The following is an 18,475-nucleotide window of genomic DNA, read 5'->3' as shown; positions in this document are numbered from 1 at the left end:
TGTGTGTGTGTGTGTGTGTGTGTGTGTGTGTGTGTGTGTGTGTGAATTCCTTGGATTTTCCCTGTGTACGAGATCATATTATCTGCAACTAAACTAGAAATGTTTAACTTCTTCTTTTCCAATGTTGATGCTCTTTTTTCTTTTTTCTAATTGCCATAGCTGGAAGATATAGGACAATGTTGAAAAGAAATGGTGAAAGCAGACATCCTTGTATTGTTTCTCATAATAAGGGGAAAGCATTCAGGTTTTTTTTTAAACCATTGACTTTTATATTAGCTTTTTTTTTTTTTTTTTTTTTTTTTTCCCCAGTAACTATCCTTTATCGGATTGAGTAGGTTCCCTTTTATTCCTGGTTCATTAAGTGTTTTCATTATGAAGAAATGTTGGGGGTTTTTTTGTTTTGTTTTCATTTTATTTATTTATTTTTTTTGAGACAAAGTCTCACTTTGTCGCCCAAGCTGGAGTGCAGTGAGGTGATCTCAGCTCACTGCAGCCTCCACCTCCCAGGTTCAAGCAATTCTTCTGCCACAGCCTCCTGAGTAGATGGGATTGTGAGCCATCACACCCAACTGATTTTTGTATTTTTAGTAGACATGGGGTTTCACCATGTTGGCCAAGGTGGTCTTGAACTCCTGACCCCAAGTGATAACATCCACCTCAGCCTCCCAAAGTGCCGGGACTACAGGCGTTAGCCACTGTGCCCAACCATTTATTTTATTGTTTTTTGAGACAGGATCTCACTCTGTTATCCAGGCTGGCATGCAGTGGCGCACTCATGGCTCACTGCAGCCTCAACCTCCTAGGCTCCAGGGATCCTCCCACCTCAGCCCCACAAGTAGCTGGAAGTACAGGCCCATGCCACCACACCCAGCTAATTTGCGTATTTTTTTTGTAGAGACGGAGTTTTGCCGTGTTGCCCAGGCTGCTCTTGAACTCCTGGATTCAAGTGATTGCCTGCTTAAGCCTCCCAAAGTGCTAGGATTATAGGCATGAGCCAGTGCTCCCAAACTGAGTGTTGAGTTTTGTTAAATGCTTTTTTTGTGTCTATTTGCAATGACTTTAATACGAAAACCGTTACCGGGGACAAAAGATGTTATAGCACACATTTTATATTATATAAATTCAGTCTTTTAAAATGTTTTGAGTATTTAAATGGTCTAACATATAGTCATCTTTCTATTTTTCAGAGTGGATAATTGCAATTGATCTATCTTGAAGTTTGCTGATTCTCTCTCCCTCCTACTTAGATCTACTACTGAGTCCTTCCAGTGGCTTTTTCATTTATTTTCCTTTTCAACTCCAGAATTTTTATTTGATTCTTGTATAATGTCTTTGTTTTATTGATATTCTTCATTTGGTGAGGTGTTGTTGTTACAATTTAAATTTTTTTTGTCTCTTTTTTAGATTTTATTTCCTTTAGCTATTTGACTGTATTTAAAATAGCTAAGTTAAAATCTTTGTTGGCCAGGCGTGGTGGCTTATACCTGTAATCCTAGCACTTTGGGAGGTGGAGGCAAGGGGATTACTTGAGCCCAAGAGTTGGAGACCAGCCTGGGCAACAAAGGGAGATCCTGTCTTTACAAAAAGTAAAAAAAAAGGCCGGGCGCGGTGGCTCAAGCCTGTAATCCCAGCACTTTGGGAGGCCGAGGCGGGCGGATCACGAGGTCAGGAGATCGAGATCATCCTGGCTAACACAGTGAAAACCCGTCTCTACTAAAAAAATACAAAAAAATACAAAAAAAAAAAACTAGCCAGGCGAGGTGGCGGGCGCCTGTAGTCCCAGCTACTCAGGAGGCTGAGGCAGGAGAATGGCGTAAACCCAGGAGGCGGAGCTTGCAGTGAGCTGAGATCCAGCCACTGCACTCCAGCCTGGGCGACAGAGCGAGACTCCATCTCAAAAAAAAAAAAAAAAAAAAGTAAAAAAATTAGCCGGGCATGGTTGTACACACCTGTGGTCCCAGCTACTCCAGAGGCTAAGGTGGGAGAATCGCTTGAGCCCAAGAGGTGGAGGCTGGAGCAAGCTGTGGTCATACCACTGCATTCCAGCCTGGGTGACAGAGCGGGATCCTGTCTCAAAAAACAAGACAAAACTGAAAATAACTTTGTCTATTAAGTACAATAACTGTGTTCCTCAGGGACAGTTTCTATTGGCCATTGTTTTTCTTGTGCATAGGCTATCCTTTCCTTTTTTTTTTTTTTTTATATGTCTTGTAATTTTTGTTTTATTAAAACTGGAATTTTAAAAATAATGCAGCGTGGCAACTCTACTGCTTGATTTGGCCTGAAGGTGTATTATCTTTTTTTAATATAACAAACCAATATTTGGGTTATCTATTCTATAGTTTTAGCATTTTGAATGCAACAACTGTCTTATTCATCATTTAATTCTCAGTACTACCGTTTCTAGTACACAATATGCACTTAATGAATATGAGGGGTTGTATCATGAAAGTGTTTCGGATTTAAAAGATAATCTCGGCTGGGTGCGGTGGCTTACGCCTGTAATCCCAGCATTTTGGGAGGCTGAGACGGGCAGATCACTAGAGGTTAGGAGTTCAAGACCAGTCTGGCCAACATGGTGAAACCTTGTCTCTACTAAAAAGACAAAAATTAGCTGGACATGATGGTGTGTGCCTGTAATCCTAGCTACTCGGGAGGCTGAGGCAGGAGATTTGCTTGAACCTGGGAGGTGGAGGTTGCAGTGAGCCAAGATCATGCCACTGCACTCCAGCCTGGGCGACAGAGCGAGACTCTGTCTGAAAAGAAAAAAAAGGGAATCTTGTGAGTTAGGGACCACTGTTAATAGCATTTTAGATTACAGGCAAGCTTATTTTGTTCTTGACCTCGGTTACTACTTCATGGAGAAGGTAGTTTTAGAACTTGGACTTGAATGTTGAATAGAATTTCCATAGGTGTAGATGAGAAAGGAGACAGTGACAGTTAATACTTGTTGAATGAAGGGGTGAAACTCTCTGGGTCTCACCTTTCTAACCATTAAAACGAGATTCTTAGGTTAGATGAGAAGGTCAATAGTGAAAATAGTACTTTTGGAGTCAGAAAATTTGGGTTTGTTCTTGACTCTTTCTACTACTTCTTTTAGGGAAGCTTGAAAACGCTGCTCACTTCATACCCAAATCCAGGGATGTGACAGTGAAACAAGAATGACTTTAAAAGTGCTTTTGTAAACTATAAAGGTGTTACACCAACAAAGGTGGTTATTTTTTCTTTAGTTACTACTCTTTTAGCATCAAGATGTTATGATTTTTCTTTCAGATAAATTGACCTTTTCTTTTTTATTGATTCATTTTAATTATTATTATTATTTTTTAAGACAGTGTCTCACTCTGTCACCCAGACCAGAGTGCAATGGCATGATCTTGGTTCACCACCAGCTCTCCCTCCCAGGCTCAAGCAATTCTCCTGCCTCAGCCTCCCAGGTAGCTGGGATTACAGGCGTGCACCACTACTGCCCAGCTAGTTTTTGTTTGTTTTTTTTTTTTCTAGCAGAGACGAGGTTTCACCATTTTGGCCAGGCTGGTCTCGAACTCCTGACCTTAAATGATCCACCCACCTCAGCCTCCCAAAGTGCTGAGATTACAGGTGTGAGCCACCACACCTGGCCGAACTTTTCTAACAGTAGCATTTTAGGACTTTGTTTCATTTTAAAGAGGTACAGTAGTTCCTCCTCATTTGTGGATAGTTGTATTATTCCATGTTCATGCTGCTGATAAAGACATACCAGAGACTAGGTCATTTATAAAGAAAAAGAGGTTTAATTGACTCACAGTTCCACATGGCTGGGGAAGCCTCACAATCATGGTGGAAGGCAAAAGACACGTCTTACATGGCAGCAGACAGGAGAGAAATGAGAGCCAAGGGAAAAGGGAAAACCCTTATAAAACCATCAGATCTCGTGAGACTTACTCATTACCACAAGAACAGTATGGGGGAAACTGCTCTCATGATTCAGTTGTGTCCCAGCAGGTCCCTCCTAAAACACATGGGAATTATGGGAGCTACAATTCAAGATGACATTTGGATGGGGAACTCAGCCAAACCATATTGAGAGTATACTCCAACACCCACAGTGGAGACCTGAAACCACAGATAGCACTGAACTCTATATATACTGTGTTTTTTTCTATACTCATATACTTACGATAATGTTTAATTGATAAATTAGGCATAGTACTCTTGTGCTTTGGGGCCATTACTTGAACACAAGCACTGCAATACTGCGTACTGCCATACTGTATGACAGTGCATCTGATAATGGAGGTGGTTACCAAGTAACTATTGGGCAGGTAGCATATACTGTGTGGATATGGTGTACAAAGGGATGATTCATGTCCTGGATGGGACAGAGTAAGATTTCATCATGCCACTTAGAACAGTACACAATTTAAAACTTATGAATTTATTTTTGGAATTTTCCATTTTAATATTTTCTAACCACAATTAACCATGGGTAACTGAAATTATAGGAAGCCATACTATACAGAGGGGACTACTGTATGAGGATTGAAGAATTTTGTCTTACTTGGTACTTTTGGCTTACAAATGATATGTATATGAGACCCTGTATGAAAGTACCTCTTGATACTTCTGTATTTAGAAAAATGCCTACTGGTACATTTTAGTTGCATTATTTTGCCATTGTTATTCATAATTAAATGAAAATTTTAAAGATTTGAATAATTTTTACTAGTTTTTTAGTGGTATTTTATGTGACTTTTCTATCATATCTTACCAATAGCAATGACTTAGTAAAGTATGATATTTAGCACAAAAAGTCATAATTATATTTGGTTTTTATTTTTGTTTTAGCTGGAAAGTGAAATTTCAACCACAGCAGATGACTACAGTTCAGAGGTAAGACTAAATTATATTGATTTCTAATATAATAAATAAATGTATTTTACATTATTATTGAAATTATTGATTGTTGCTACTTGATTTCTTGTATTGAATACTTCTCTTATATTTTTATAAATGTAACGTTAAGTGACTAGCACCTGAGGATTATGTATTACTGACTTTTTTTTTTTCGGATTGTTAGCTAAGGTTTTAAGTCTGGTTGAATAGCTTGGTGTCTGTTTTAGTTTCTGGAAAGTATTTGATACTGGGTTTCTTAGACATGTGACTATTACAAGGCATCCATATTTAGCACAGTAAAAATATCAAAATTTTTTTGAGACTTTGGATAGGATATTTCATTTTGAGTAATGCTTTTTATAAATTCTTGAATTCTGGTTAGTCATATGAACTTGTTTACTGAAATTAATGTTTCAGTAGTAGTTTTTACTTTAGGTGATCAAGGTATTTTCCACTTTAGGAAATACCTTCTTTGTGTGTTGGCAAAAGTATATGTCATTTTGTTATCTTTTTCTTATTCTTTTAGATGTGATTGTCATTTCTTTACTCCAGAATTTGAGGAGACTATAAACTATTCTGTACTCTGAATGGTTTAGCAACTCTGTGTATTCAGTAAGTCTCAATTTATTGTAGGTTTCTAATAGGAAAGAAAACCCTCCATGTTCTTAAATGAACATATTACTGTTTTAGATTGCTTATAGCAATAAAAACTGCTACTTTAGAAGTTAATGTGTTTAAAAGTTGGAATATACTTACTAGTAATCTGGCCAGGAAAATAATTAGCCAACATTAAATAAATGCATTGGTGCCTGATTTAGGCTAAAGTTGCCTTATGGGAAGTATCTTGATTTAAAATCACTGCTTACAATTCAGAGTCTGCTTTTGTAACTTCAAATTTGGGGCACATACAGTTGGCCCATATCCCTGGGTTCTGCATTTGAGGATATGACCAACCACAGATAGAAAATGTTCAGAAAAAAATTTAAAAATAGCAGTACAACCATAAAAAATATATAACATTTAAAAATACAGTATAACAACTAAGTACATAGTAATCTTAGAGGTGATTTAAAGTATATGGGCAGATGTCCACAGGTTGTATGCAAATACTATGCCATTAAGGGTCTTAGGCATCTGTGATTTTAGTATCCTTAGGGGAGTTCCTAGAACTAATTCCCTTGAAGACACCAAGGGATTATTGCATTTGAAAACCTTTTTTTTCCTCTATAATGCTCTAATTTTTAATAGCTTGTATTTCTTTTTTTTTTTTTTTCTCCCGAGATGGAGTCTCACTCTGTCACCTAGGCTAGAGTGCAGTGGTGTGGTGTTGGCTCACTGAAACTTCTGCCTTCTGGGTTCAAGCAATTCTCTGCCTCAGCCTCCCAAGCTGGGACTACAGGCATGCGCCACCACACCCGGCGAATTTTTGTATTTTTAGTAGAGACGGGGTTTCACCATCTTCGCCAGGCTGGTCTTGAACTCCTGACCTCGTGATCTAACTGCCTCCACCTCCCAAAGTGCTGGGATTACAGGTGTAAGCCACAGCGCCTGGCTATAGCTTGTATTTCTTGATTGAAAGTCTTAGATGCTTTGGTGCTTAAACTGCCTGTATCTTTGGTGGCACCCCAGAGTTCCACAAAGTGAATTTTTATCTTTACACTAAAGTGAATCTTTTTTTTTATATGCTAGTGACTGTAGGTCAGACCATCCCATATATGCCCATGAAATTTGGTTAAAATTTGTGTAGCTGTTTTCTCACATTGAGATAATAGAGCAAATTTTAATTTAATTTTTTTGTCATTCTAAGTATTATTTTATGTATGTATGTATGTATTTATTATACTTTAGGTTCTAGGGTACCTGTGCACAACGTGCGGGTTTGTTACATAGGTATACATGTGCCATGCTGGTTTGCTGCACCCATCAACTTGTCATTTACATTGGGTATTTCTCCTAATGCTATCCCTCCAACCCAACAGGCCCCCATGTGTGATGTTCCATGCTCTGTGTCCAAGTGTTCTCATTGTTCAGTGCCCACATATGAGTGAGAACATGTGGTGTTTGGTTTTCTGTCATTGTGATAGTTTGCTCAGAATGATGGTTTCCAGCTCTATCCATGTCTCTGCAAAGGACATGAACACTCCCACCAGCAGTGTAAAAGCATTCCTATTTCTCCACATCTTCTCCAGTATCTGTTGTTTCCTGATTTTTTAATGATCACCTTTCTAACTGGTGTGAGATGGTATCTCATTGTGGTTTTGATTTGCATTTCTCTGATGACCAGTGATCATCATTTTTTCATGTGTCTTTTTGCTGCATAAATATCTTCTTTTGAGAGGTGTCTGTTCATATCCTTTGCCCACTTTTTGATGGAGTTGTTTGCTTTTTTTTTCTATTATTATTATTATTATTATTATTATTATTATTACTATACTTTAACTTCTAGGGTACATGTGCACAACATGCAGGTTTGTTACATAGGTATACATGTGCCATATTGGTTTGCTGTACCCATTAACTCGTCATTTATGTTTGGTGTTTCTCCTAATGCTATCCCTCACCCTCCCTGCCACCCATGACAGGCCCCTGTGTGTGATGTTCCCCGCCCTGTGTCCAAGTGTTCTCATTGTTCAATTCCCACCTATGAGTGAGAACATGTGGTGTTTGGTTTTCTGTCCTTGTGATAGTTTGCTCAGAATGATGGTTTCCAGCTTCATCCATGTCCCTACAAAGGACATGAACTCATCCTTTTTTATGACTGCATAGTATTCCATGGTGTATATGTGCCACATTTTCTTAATCCAGTCTATCATTGATGGACATTTGGGTTGGTTCCAAGTGTTTGCTATTGTGAATAGTGCCACAATAAACATACGTGTGCATGTGTCTTTATAGCAGCATGATTTATAATCCTTTGAGTATACACCCAGTAGTGGGATCACTGGGGCACATGGTATTTCTAGATCCTTGAGGAATCGCCCCCCTGTCTTCCACAATAATTGAACTAGTTTACAGTCCCACCAATGGTGTAAAAGCATTCCTATTTCTCCACATCCTCTCCAGCACCTGTTGTTTCCTAACTTTTTAATGATCGCCATTCTAACTGGTGTGAGATGGTATCTCATTGTGGTTTTGAATTGCATTTCTCTGATGACCAGTGATGATGAGCCCATTTTTTCATGTGTCTTTTGGCTGCATAACTATCTTCTTTTGTGAAGTGTCTGTTCGTATAATTTGCCCACTTTTTATGGGTTTTTTTCTTGTAAATTTGTTTAAGTTCTTTATAGATTCTGGATATTAGCCCTTTGTCAGATGGGTAGATTGCAAAAATTTTCTCCCATTCTGTAGGTTGCCTGTTCACTCTGATGGTGGTTTCTTTTGCTGTGCAGAAGCTCTTTAGTTTAATTAGATTCCATTTGTCTATTTTGGTTTTTGTTGCCATTGCTTTTGGTGTCATTTGGTGCCATTGCTTTCATGAAGTCCTTGCCCATGCCTATGTACTGAGTGGTACAGGCTAGGTTTTCTTCTAGGGTTTTTATGGTTTTAGGTCTAACATTTAAGCCTTTAATCCATCTTGAATTAATTTTTGTATAAGGTGTGAGGAAGGGATCCAGTTTCAGCTTCCTACATATGGCTAGCCAGTTTTCCCAGCGCCATTTATTAAAGAGGGAATCCTTTTGCCAATGCTTGTTTTTGCTAGGTTTGTGAAAGATCAAATGGTTGTCGATGTGTGGTGTTATTTCTGAGGCCTCTGTTCTGTTCCATTGGTCGATATCTCTGTTTTGGTACCAGTACCGTGCTGTTTTGGTTGCTGTAGCCTTGTAGTATAGTTTGAAGTCAGGTAGCATGATGCCCCCAGCTTTGTTCCTTTTGTGTAGGATTGTCTTGGCAATGCAGGCTCTTTTTTGGTTCCATATGAAGTTTAAAGTAGTTTTTTCCAATTCTGTGAAGAAAATCATTGGTACCTTGATGGGGATGGCATGGAATCTATAAATTACCTTGGGCAATATGGCCATTTTCACGATATTGATTCTTCCTATCCATGAGCATGGAATGTTTTTCCATTTGTTTGTGTCCTCTTTTATTTCATTGAGCAGTGGTTTGTAGTTCTCCTTGAAGAGGTCCTTCACATCTCTTGTAAGTTGGATTCCTAGGTATTTTATTCTCTTTGAAGCAGTCGTGAATGGGAGTTCACTCATGATTTGGCTCTCTGTCTGTTATTGGTGTATAAGAATGCTTGTGATTTTTGCACATTCATTTTGTATCCTGAGACTTTGCTGAAGTTGCTTATCAGCTTAAGGAGACTAGGCTGAGATGATGGGGTTTTCTAAATATACAGTCATGTCATCTGCAAACAGGGACAATTTGACTTCCTCTTTTCCTAATTGAATACCCTTTATTTCTTTCTCTTGCCTGATTGTCCTAGCCAGAACTTCCAACACTATGTTGAATAGGAGTGGTGAGAGAGGGCATCCCTGTCTTGTGCCAGTTTTCAAGGGGAATGCCTCCAGTTTTTGCCCATTGAGTATGATATTGGCTGTGGGTTTGTCATAAATAGCTCTCATTATTTTGAGATATGTTCCATTAATACCTAGTTTATTGAGAGTTTTTAGCATGAAAGCCTGTTGAATTTTGTTGAAGGCCTTTTCTGCATCTATTGAGATAATCAAGTGATTTTTGTCATTTGTTCTGTTTATGTGATGGATTACATTTATTGATTTGTGTATGTTGAACCAGCCATACATCCCAGTGATGAAGCCCACTTGATCATGGTGGATAAGCTTTTTGATATGCTGCTGGATTCGGTTTGCCAGTATTTTATTGAGGATTTTTACATCGATGTTCATCAGGGATACTGGTCTAAAATTCTTTTTTGTTGTGTCTCTGCCAGGCTTTGGTATCAGGATGATGCTGGCCTCATAAAATGAATTAGGGAGGATTCTCCCCCGTTCCACGCTTTTTTTTGTGGCAGAGTCTCACTCTGTTCCCCAGGCTGGAGTGCAGTGGCGCGATCTCAGCTCGCTGTAACCATAGCCTGCAAGGTTCGAGCAATTCTCCTGCCTCAGCCTGCCGAGTACCTGGCACTACAGGTGTGCGCCACCATGCCTGGCTAATTTTTTGTATTTTTATTGGAGATGGGGTTTCACTATGCTGGTCAAACTGGTCTCGAACTCCCGACCTCATGATCTCTCCACCTCAGCCTCCCAAAGTGCTGGATTTACAGGCATGAGTCACCTCGCCCGGCCGATTGCCCCTTTTACTGTTGATTGGAATAGTTTCAGGAGGAGTGGTACCAGCTCCTCTTTGTACCTCTGGTAGAATTTGGCTTTGAATCCGTCTGGTCCTGGACTTTTTTTGGTTGGTAGGCTATGAATTATTGCCTCAATTTCAGAGCCTGTTATTAGTCTAATCACAGATTCAACTTCTTCCTGGTTTAGTCTTGGGAGGGTGTACATATCCAGGAATTCATCCATTTCTTCTAGATGGAAAAAATGGGACCTGCTGAGCTAGGCACGGGAGAGAATCTCTTGGTCTGCCGGTTTCTAAGACCATTGGAAAAGTGCAGTATTGGGCAAGAGTGTCCTGTTTTTCCAGGTACAGTCTGTCGTGGCTTCCCTTGGCTAGGAAAGGGAAATTCTCTGACCCTTTACACTTCCCAGGTAAGGCAACATCCCACCCTGCTTTGGCTCGCCCTCCGTGGGCTGCACCCACTGTCCAACCAGTCCCAATGAGATGAACCAGGTACCTCAGTTGGAAATGCAGAAATCTCCCGTCTTCTGTGTCGATCACGCTGGGAGCTGCAGACCGGAGCTGTTCCTATTCAGCCTTCTTGGAACGGATCCTCACAAATTTTAATTTTAAATATTGATTTGAAAAGCTAAAGAGATCAAAAGATGGTGATTTTCAGGTTTTCTTTAGAAAAATGTGAATTAATAATATGGGAAATTCTTGTTATAATAAGACAGTCTTCAGCTAAATTTTTTAAATTAAAAAACTGGTGAAGATTATCAGGTTCTGAAAAATATATTGAAACTACTTATCTGTGATGCCTAGTAGATACGATGTGTTTTAAGGTAAGGTACAAATAGTATTTAAATATAAGCATGACCAATAAAACTTAGAACAGTATCATTTTTGTTGACCATAGCTCGTGGTGAGAAATATATTTTACATGTTTGTAATTTCATATATATATAGTTACATATATTTATAGTTATATACATGAATAATTATATATGAATAAATACATACATGTACATACTTTTTTTCAAACAAGTTCTTGGAAAGATACTTATTCTTACACAGTATGACATATCTTGTGATAATACTGTTTCTTGTTAATGTTGGTCAAAAAAACTAAATTGATGAGCTGTCTTACCGTGTGGAATAAACAGTAACTTAGAAGATTACATTGAAAAAAGATAATTGTGGGCCTGGCATGGTGGCTCATTCATGCCTGTAATCCCAGCACTTTGGGAGGCCAAAGTCGGAGTTCGAGACCTGTTTGACCAACATGGTGCAACCCCATGTCTACTAAAAATAACAAAAATTAACTGAACATGATGGTGCATGCCCATAGTCCCAGCTACTCGGGAGGCTAAGGCAGGAAAATTGTTTGAATCCAGGAAGTGGAGGTTACAGTGAGCCGAGATAGCGCCATTGCACTCCAGCCTGGGCAACAAGGATGAAATTCCATCTCAAAAAAAAAAAAAAAAGAAAAAAAGAAAAAAGATAATTATGAAATAATTTTTCACAGATTTGACCTGGTTTGAATTATAACCCTAGTAATATTATATGTGTTATGTATGGATTCACAATGGATTATACTTTGAGAAATTTATAGATTCACTATGTCTAGAGAAAACATAGAAATAAAGTTGATAGTTGGTGAAATGTTTGATATGTGTCGTGAAAATTGCTAGGATGGATACTAGTTGGATCTATGATGCTCTAGGCTAGTTTTGAGGCTTGAGTTCCTCCATTTAATAATATTAGACTGGCTTGACTGAACTAGAATTACAGGAAACTTCTAAGCCATATCCACATATTCAGGAGGCAGAAGAATCATCAGTGGACCAAATTTATAACCTGAGAAATAAATCTCATACTGTAATAGTTTTTATATTGGAACTTTTGTGGAATTATCTCTCAATAACACACCTTAAAAATGAGATTTATTGGCTGGGCATAGTAGCTCACACCTGTAATCTCTGCACTTTGGAAGGCCAAGGTGGGAAGATCACTGGAGCCCAGGAGTTGGAGACCAGCCTTGGCAACATAGGGAGATGTCATCTCTACAAATTAAAATAATAAAATAAAATTAGCCAGGCATAGTGGCGAGCACATGTAGTCCCAGCTATGTGGGAAGCTGAGGTGGGAAAATCACTTGAGCCCAGGAGTATGATCACACCCCTGGCACTCCAGCCTCGGTGACAGAGCAAGACCCCATCTCAAAAAAAAAAAAAAAAAATTAGGCGATAGTGTGTGTCTGTACTCCCAGCTGCTCAAGAGAATGAAGTAGGAGGATCCCTTGCACCCAGGAGTTTGAGGTTGCAATGACCTAATGATCACACCACTGCACTCCAGCCTGGGCGACACAGTGAGACCTTGTCTCAAAAAGAGAAAGAGGGAGAGAAAGATTTCTGGGCAGCATGTAACATAACTTCACTGCAATGACATATTTGCAAAGTTTAATAATCTTGGCAGATCTAGATTGTATTTGAGTATTCTAAAATTTTGAAATCAAGTAGTTTTAATCATAGACCACATAATTATCTTGTATTTTGCCTAAATATGACTATCGTTTTTCTGGTAAATAGGGCAATAAAATGTAAGAAAAGAGCAGGGGGACTTTGGAGCCAGAAAGTCCTGTTTACATACTTCATCACCTTTGAGCTCTATGAACCTGGGCATATCACTTAAACTCTGAAATACCGTTTGTTTTATTATCATTATTATTATTATTATTATTATTATTATTATTATTATTATTATACTTTAAGTTCTAGGGTACATGTACACAATGTTCAGGTTTGTAACATAGGTATACATGTGCCATGTTGGTTTGTTGCACCTATCAACTAGTCATTTACATTAGGTGAAATATCGTTTTTTGAACTGTAAAATGGGGGGCGATAATAATATCTACCTGACAGGATAGTTGCGTACCTCACAAACTAGTTCACAAAATAACCTTGAGAATGTTTAATACATGGTTGGCATACATTAAACATTCAGCAAAGCGTGGTTTTTTAAATTGCTCATCACTTGAAATATACGTTTCTTTACACTATGTTTGTATGAAATGAGTGAGGATTCCCTTAATAAATTGTTCTCAGAGGGATTTCAGGTTCTGATAATATTTGATTAGAACTTAGTTTGTAAATTGTATTTATTTAGGTATGTTGTGGGTTTAATGTTCTTGACTGCTGTGACTAGTACACTCATTGGGTTGGAAAACTGGTTCCATCTTAGAATTAGTCAAATAATTCTATTCCAAGATATCTTTTGTAGAAATACGTATCGTATTATGTACACTAGAGAAATCAGACTAAATGAAAAATACTCTTCTTACAAATTAAATTATATACAATCATCTTCAATCATTAATGAAGGGACATTTCATGTCCAGAATGCCATATTTACATGAATTGTTTCTGATACCCTTTGAGCAGGGTTATTTGGAGGAAGTTGGGAATACAAGCAATATAGAGTCAAGACAAGTAAATAAATATACTTTGCCATGTATAGAAAGATGAAATGATAGTAATTGGGTATTCACTTTTATTATAGATTTCATCTGATTATTGAATACTTTTTAACGAAGTGCTTGTATGGTTTATGACATTTGTTTTAATCTCATTAATTACTTGACTCCAACTCCATGAGTCATTTAGGCACCATTGAACTCTTATAATTTTCATGAACTTTTATGAGCCATCAGATTTTTATTTTTTGTGAAAATATTCAGTAGTAATGTTTTTAATGTATGTATTTCCAAATCAAGTATAAGAATAAGGCATTAATCATAAGTAAGGATGAGTTGTTCTTTTTTGTTTCATCAGCCTAATGTTCACCACAAGGATGAGTTTTTATGTGAAGGCCATTTTATAGCCACACAATGAAAGTTACCTTTCCTCGGATTCTTTCTGAATAGCAATGTTGTTATGATGTGATACCTCTATAAAACATTTTAGAATTTGAAATGTACCTCACTTGTAGTTTCCCAGATCTTTGAGTTGTCTGTGCAGATACGGTAAATTTTTCTGTGAATGCGGAAGGAATATATTAACATAGTCTGTATGTTAAATAACTTCAACAAATGCCACAGTAAAAAAGGACATTGAGAGAAGTTGAGCTTTTTTCTGCTGAAGGAGTCTGTTAATCTAATCTTCATGTGTCAAATCATTTATTTACTTTCATATGAAGTATGTATAGTGTTAGAAGTAAGTATAGTGTTAGAAGCCTAATTTTAGCAGAAGAGATAAATACTCTACCCTTTAGGTATCAATAAAATAATTATCTAAATTAAAAATAAAATAATTTATTGTTAACTATTAATGATCGTGATATTCTGTTAAGTGTTCCTATTCTAACTTTGGAATATAGTGTGTTTTAGTTTAGTTCTGGTGAATAATCTTTTATAACCAATTTATATGATGTTAAACTTTTCAAATGTATTAATATTGATAAGTTTTACATTTATTATAGCATAGATATGTTTTGAAAAACAGTCATGTATTAATAGTATTTTAAGAATTCAATATGTATGAGTTCAAGTAAAACATTTGCTTGTCTGAATTAGAGAAAAATGAAACAGCAGTGGCTAAATAATTAGATGAAATTTTATAAACATAATTATTACAAACTGATAACTGATTCATGTAATACTGACATCATCACTCCTTAAAGGAATATTCATTGCTTTATATCATATTTGAAGAAGCAGTAGTCCCCCATCCCTGTTTTTACTTTCTGTAGTCAACGATTATCTGAAAATATTAAATGGAAAATTCCAGAATAAACAACTCGTAAGTTTTAAGTTGTGCCTTGTTCTGGGTAGCATGGGGAAGTCTTGCTCCACCCCATTCATCCCACCCAAGATGTGGATCATCCCTTTGAACATACAGTAGATCCACACCATATACTCTGTCCATCTCGTATTCACTTAGTCTGTCTACCTTATCAGATCAAAAAAACATAGTGTACATGGGGTTCAATACTATTTATGATTTCAGGCATCCACCGGAGTTCTTGGAACATATCCACTGTGGATTAAGGAAGACTACTGTATTCATAAACATCCATTTCGTTACACCAGTAGGCTACAGTAAAATATTTTAGAGGACACATCAGAATGCTTCATTTCAGGATCAAGGAAAGCTAATTGCAATTTAGAAGTATTTAATTTGAAAGTTATTGCAAATGAATTGATATTAATAATCTTTTCTTCCAATTAAAGCAAAATTTTTTAGAGACATGGTTTTCAGTATGTTGCCCACAGTGGAGTGTGGTGGCAATTAATGGGTGTGCCAGTAGTGCCCTATATCCTCAAACTCCTGGGCTCAAGCAATCCTCCTGCCTTAGCCTCCCTTGTAGCTGGGACTACAGGCATGCACAACTGCACCTGGCTTATTGTTATTAATAATCTTAATAGAGTTAGTACCCCTGCCTTCTAATAGTTTTCACCAATTGCAATATTGTTTTACTATAGAATTTTTTTTTTTTCACTTTAGCTTTGCTTTTTGGAAATTGTCCTTGGCTGGGTGCAGTGGCTCACGCCTGTAATCCCAGTGCTTTGGGAGGCCAAGGCAGGTGGATCACCTGAGGTCAGGAGTTTGAGACCAACTTGGGCATGGTGATGTTCACCTATAGTCCCAGCTACTTGGGAGGCTGATTCTCCTCAGGCAGGAGAATCACTTGAGCCTGGGAAGTGGAGGTTGCAGTGAACTGAGATCACGCTGCTGCACTCCAGCCGGGGCAACAGAACAAGACTTTTTCTCAAAAACAAACACAAAACATCATCCTTATGATAAAGGCAAAAGAATCAAACTCTGATAAAGAACACTTGATTAGGATTTTTACTTTTCAAAGTGTTGTGGCCCATGTGGATCTAAACCTATTTCTGGGCCTGTCTATCCTATGCTTTTCAACAGCAATAAATCCATTATCTTGGATTCCTTTAACATAGAAGTGTGAATAATTAAGATTTGGGAGATACATAGTTGGTTTTGGCACTGTTAAGGGGGAAAGAGGATTACTAAGTGGATTAGTTGATCTTTAATTTCTCACTAGGTCAACCCTGAAGATGTATTCTGTTATTCTCCTTCCTGCTACCAAAAAATATCTGCGCTAGAGATTACTGCTAGAGATGGGCAGTAATATGTTATAGAAAATCTCCACGGCCGGGTGCGGTGGCTCAAGCCTGTAATCCCAGCACTTTGGGAGGCCGAGACGGGCGGATCACGAGGTCAGGAGATCGAGACCATCCTGGCTAACCCGGTGAAACCCCGTCTCTACTAAAAAATACCAAAAACTAGCCGGGCAAGGTGGCAGGCGCCTGTAGTCCCAGCTACTCAGGAGGCTGAGGCAGGAGAATGGCGTGAACCCGGGAGGTGGAGCTTGCAGGGAGCTGAGATCCGGCCACTGCACTCCAGCCTGGGCGACAGAGTGAGACTCCATCTCAAAAAAAAAAGAAAGAAAAAAAAGAAAATCTCCACATGGGTCAGTGTTGGCATAGCTGTCATAGTACTAGCCCCAGAGGAACGTTCTTGAGGGAGTGTTCTTACCTATTTATCTCCTCCTGCCACTTACCTTGCTCATCCACTTTCAAGACATTTCTACCAGTGAATTGTTTTACTTGAAAATGAATAGGGCTTAATAAAAAAAATTATTTAAACTATTTTAAGGAAGCCTTTCATAGAAGAGGATTTATTGAGGTTTGTACTTCTGAAGAGCAACAGAAACTGCACTTATAACTTTAATTCACCTAAGTGAAAATGTATATATGTAGTTCAGTGTCTTTTGCATTGTAAGCACTCAGATGTGTGAGGAATGATTGACATTTGAAATGGTCGTTATGTCTCTTAGATATTTTAAATTAATCTCTGTATCTGTTTTTGCCAGTGATGCATTTTCCCTAGGAATAAAAGACATACACATGAATACAGTTAACAGAAATATTGTTAGCTAAATAAAATTATGTCTAAGATCATAATATATCAGGAAATTGTTTTTATACAGGTAAATGGTTGCAGTTTTGTGATGAAAACAGGAAAACCTACAAATTTATTAAGGGTACGGTATTTAAAACTACTCGTGATACTAATGTTGTATACTATTTAAAATCATCTGGCTTACTAACAAAACTTTTTCCTGCATGTACTTCTTTCTGTGTGTAATTTCAAATTAATTTTAATGTTTACTAAAACAAAGTTATCTACCATTTATTATAAAACTCAATTGTAGACCAGGTATGGTGGCTCACGTCTTTAATCCCAGCACTTTGGGAGGCTGAGGCAGGTGGATCACCTGAGATCAGGAGTTTGAGACCAGCCTGACCAACAAGGTGAAACCCCATCTCTACTATAAGTACAAAAATTAGCCAGGAGTGGTGGCAGCCGCCTGCAGTCCCAAGCTACTCGGGAAGCTGAGACAAGAGAATTGCTTGAACCCAGGAAGCAGAAGTTGCAGTGAGCTGAAATTGCGCCACTGCACTCCAACGTGGGTGACGGAGCAAGACTCTGTCAAAAAAAAAAAAAGAAAACTCAATTGTAACAGAATTTGCGGATAGCCTGTTTATATTCTTGAGGTAAATGTCATGTTAACAAAGTAGGTTGCCATACTGTAATCTTCCAGGTGGTGAGTGATGTTTTAAAGTGGACCTTGCTGTGGATTTCAGTATTTTAATCTCTCTCCCTAAGGAATATTGCTAGTACTGAATTCTTTAAAATCTTGGATTGATTTAGGAAGAAGAATTTGGTGTTGATGATTCTTATTCTGAACAAGGAGCACAGTACAGTCTGACTCACCTAGAGATGATGGAAAGTGAGTTGGCTGGGAAGCAGCATGAGATCGAAGAGCTAAACAGAGAGCTGGAAGAAATGAGGGTTACCTATGGGACTGAAGGACTACAGCAGGTATGTTTATTTTCTGTGGCTTTTGATTTGCTACTCACAAAAACAGAAACAGGAACTGTGAATAATAGTGGTCTTTAAAGATGTTTTTTTCTTTATTTTTTTTTAACTTTTTGCTTTTTTTTTTTTTTTCATACAGGGTCTTGCTCTGTCTCCCAGGCTGGAGTGTAGTGGTGCAGTCTCAGCCCACTGCATCCTCTGCCTTCTGGGCTCAAGTAATCCTCCCACCTCAGCCTTCTGAGTAACTGGGACTATAGGCATGCACTAACACACCCAGCTAATTTTTTGTAGAGACGGGGTGTCACCTCAAATTCCTGGACTCCCCTTGACCTCCCAAAGTGCTGGGACTACAGGCGTGAGCTACCGTGCCTGGCCTAAAGAAGGGGGTTTTCAAATGGTAATTTAGTGGGACACAGTGGCATGCCCCTGTAGTTCTAGTTACTCAGGAGGCTGAGGTGGGAGGA

At 38.2% G+C, this 18,475-nt stretch overlaps 1 protein-coding gene across 9 annotated transcripts in view; it reads left to right on the top strand.

Moving 5' to 3' along the window:
- AKAP9 (A-kinase anchoring protein 9) overlaps positions 1-18,475 on the top strand; it is a 177,085-nt gene that overhangs the window by 32,798 nt on the left and 125,812 nt on the right. For 8 of the 9 annotated variants that reach the window (XM_023226720.2, XM_023226722.3, XM_023226723.2 and 5 more), the window contains exons 3-5: positions 4,828-4,872; positions 17,119-17,172; positions 17,844-18,014. In XM_023226720.2, the coding sequence (XP_023082488.2) occupies positions 4,828-4,872; positions 17,119-17,172; positions 17,844-18,014 (270 nt within the window). The remainder of the gene's footprint in view (positions 1-4,827; positions 4,873-17,118; positions 17,173-17,843; positions 18,015-18,475) is intronic. The other variant, XM_023226721.2, reaches the window with a different exon arrangement.

Source organism: Piliocolobus tephrosceles, chromosome 8 (assembly GCF_002776525.5).
Source record: "Piliocolobus tephrosceles isolate RC106 chromosome 8, ASM277652v3, whole genome shotgun sequence".
Taxonomy (NCBI): Eukaryota; Metazoa; Chordata; class Mammalia; order Primates; family Cercopithecidae; genus Piliocolobus; species Piliocolobus tephrosceles.
Note: the sequence above shows the minus strand (reverse complement) of the source record. Positions and strands in the feature narration are given on the sequence as shown.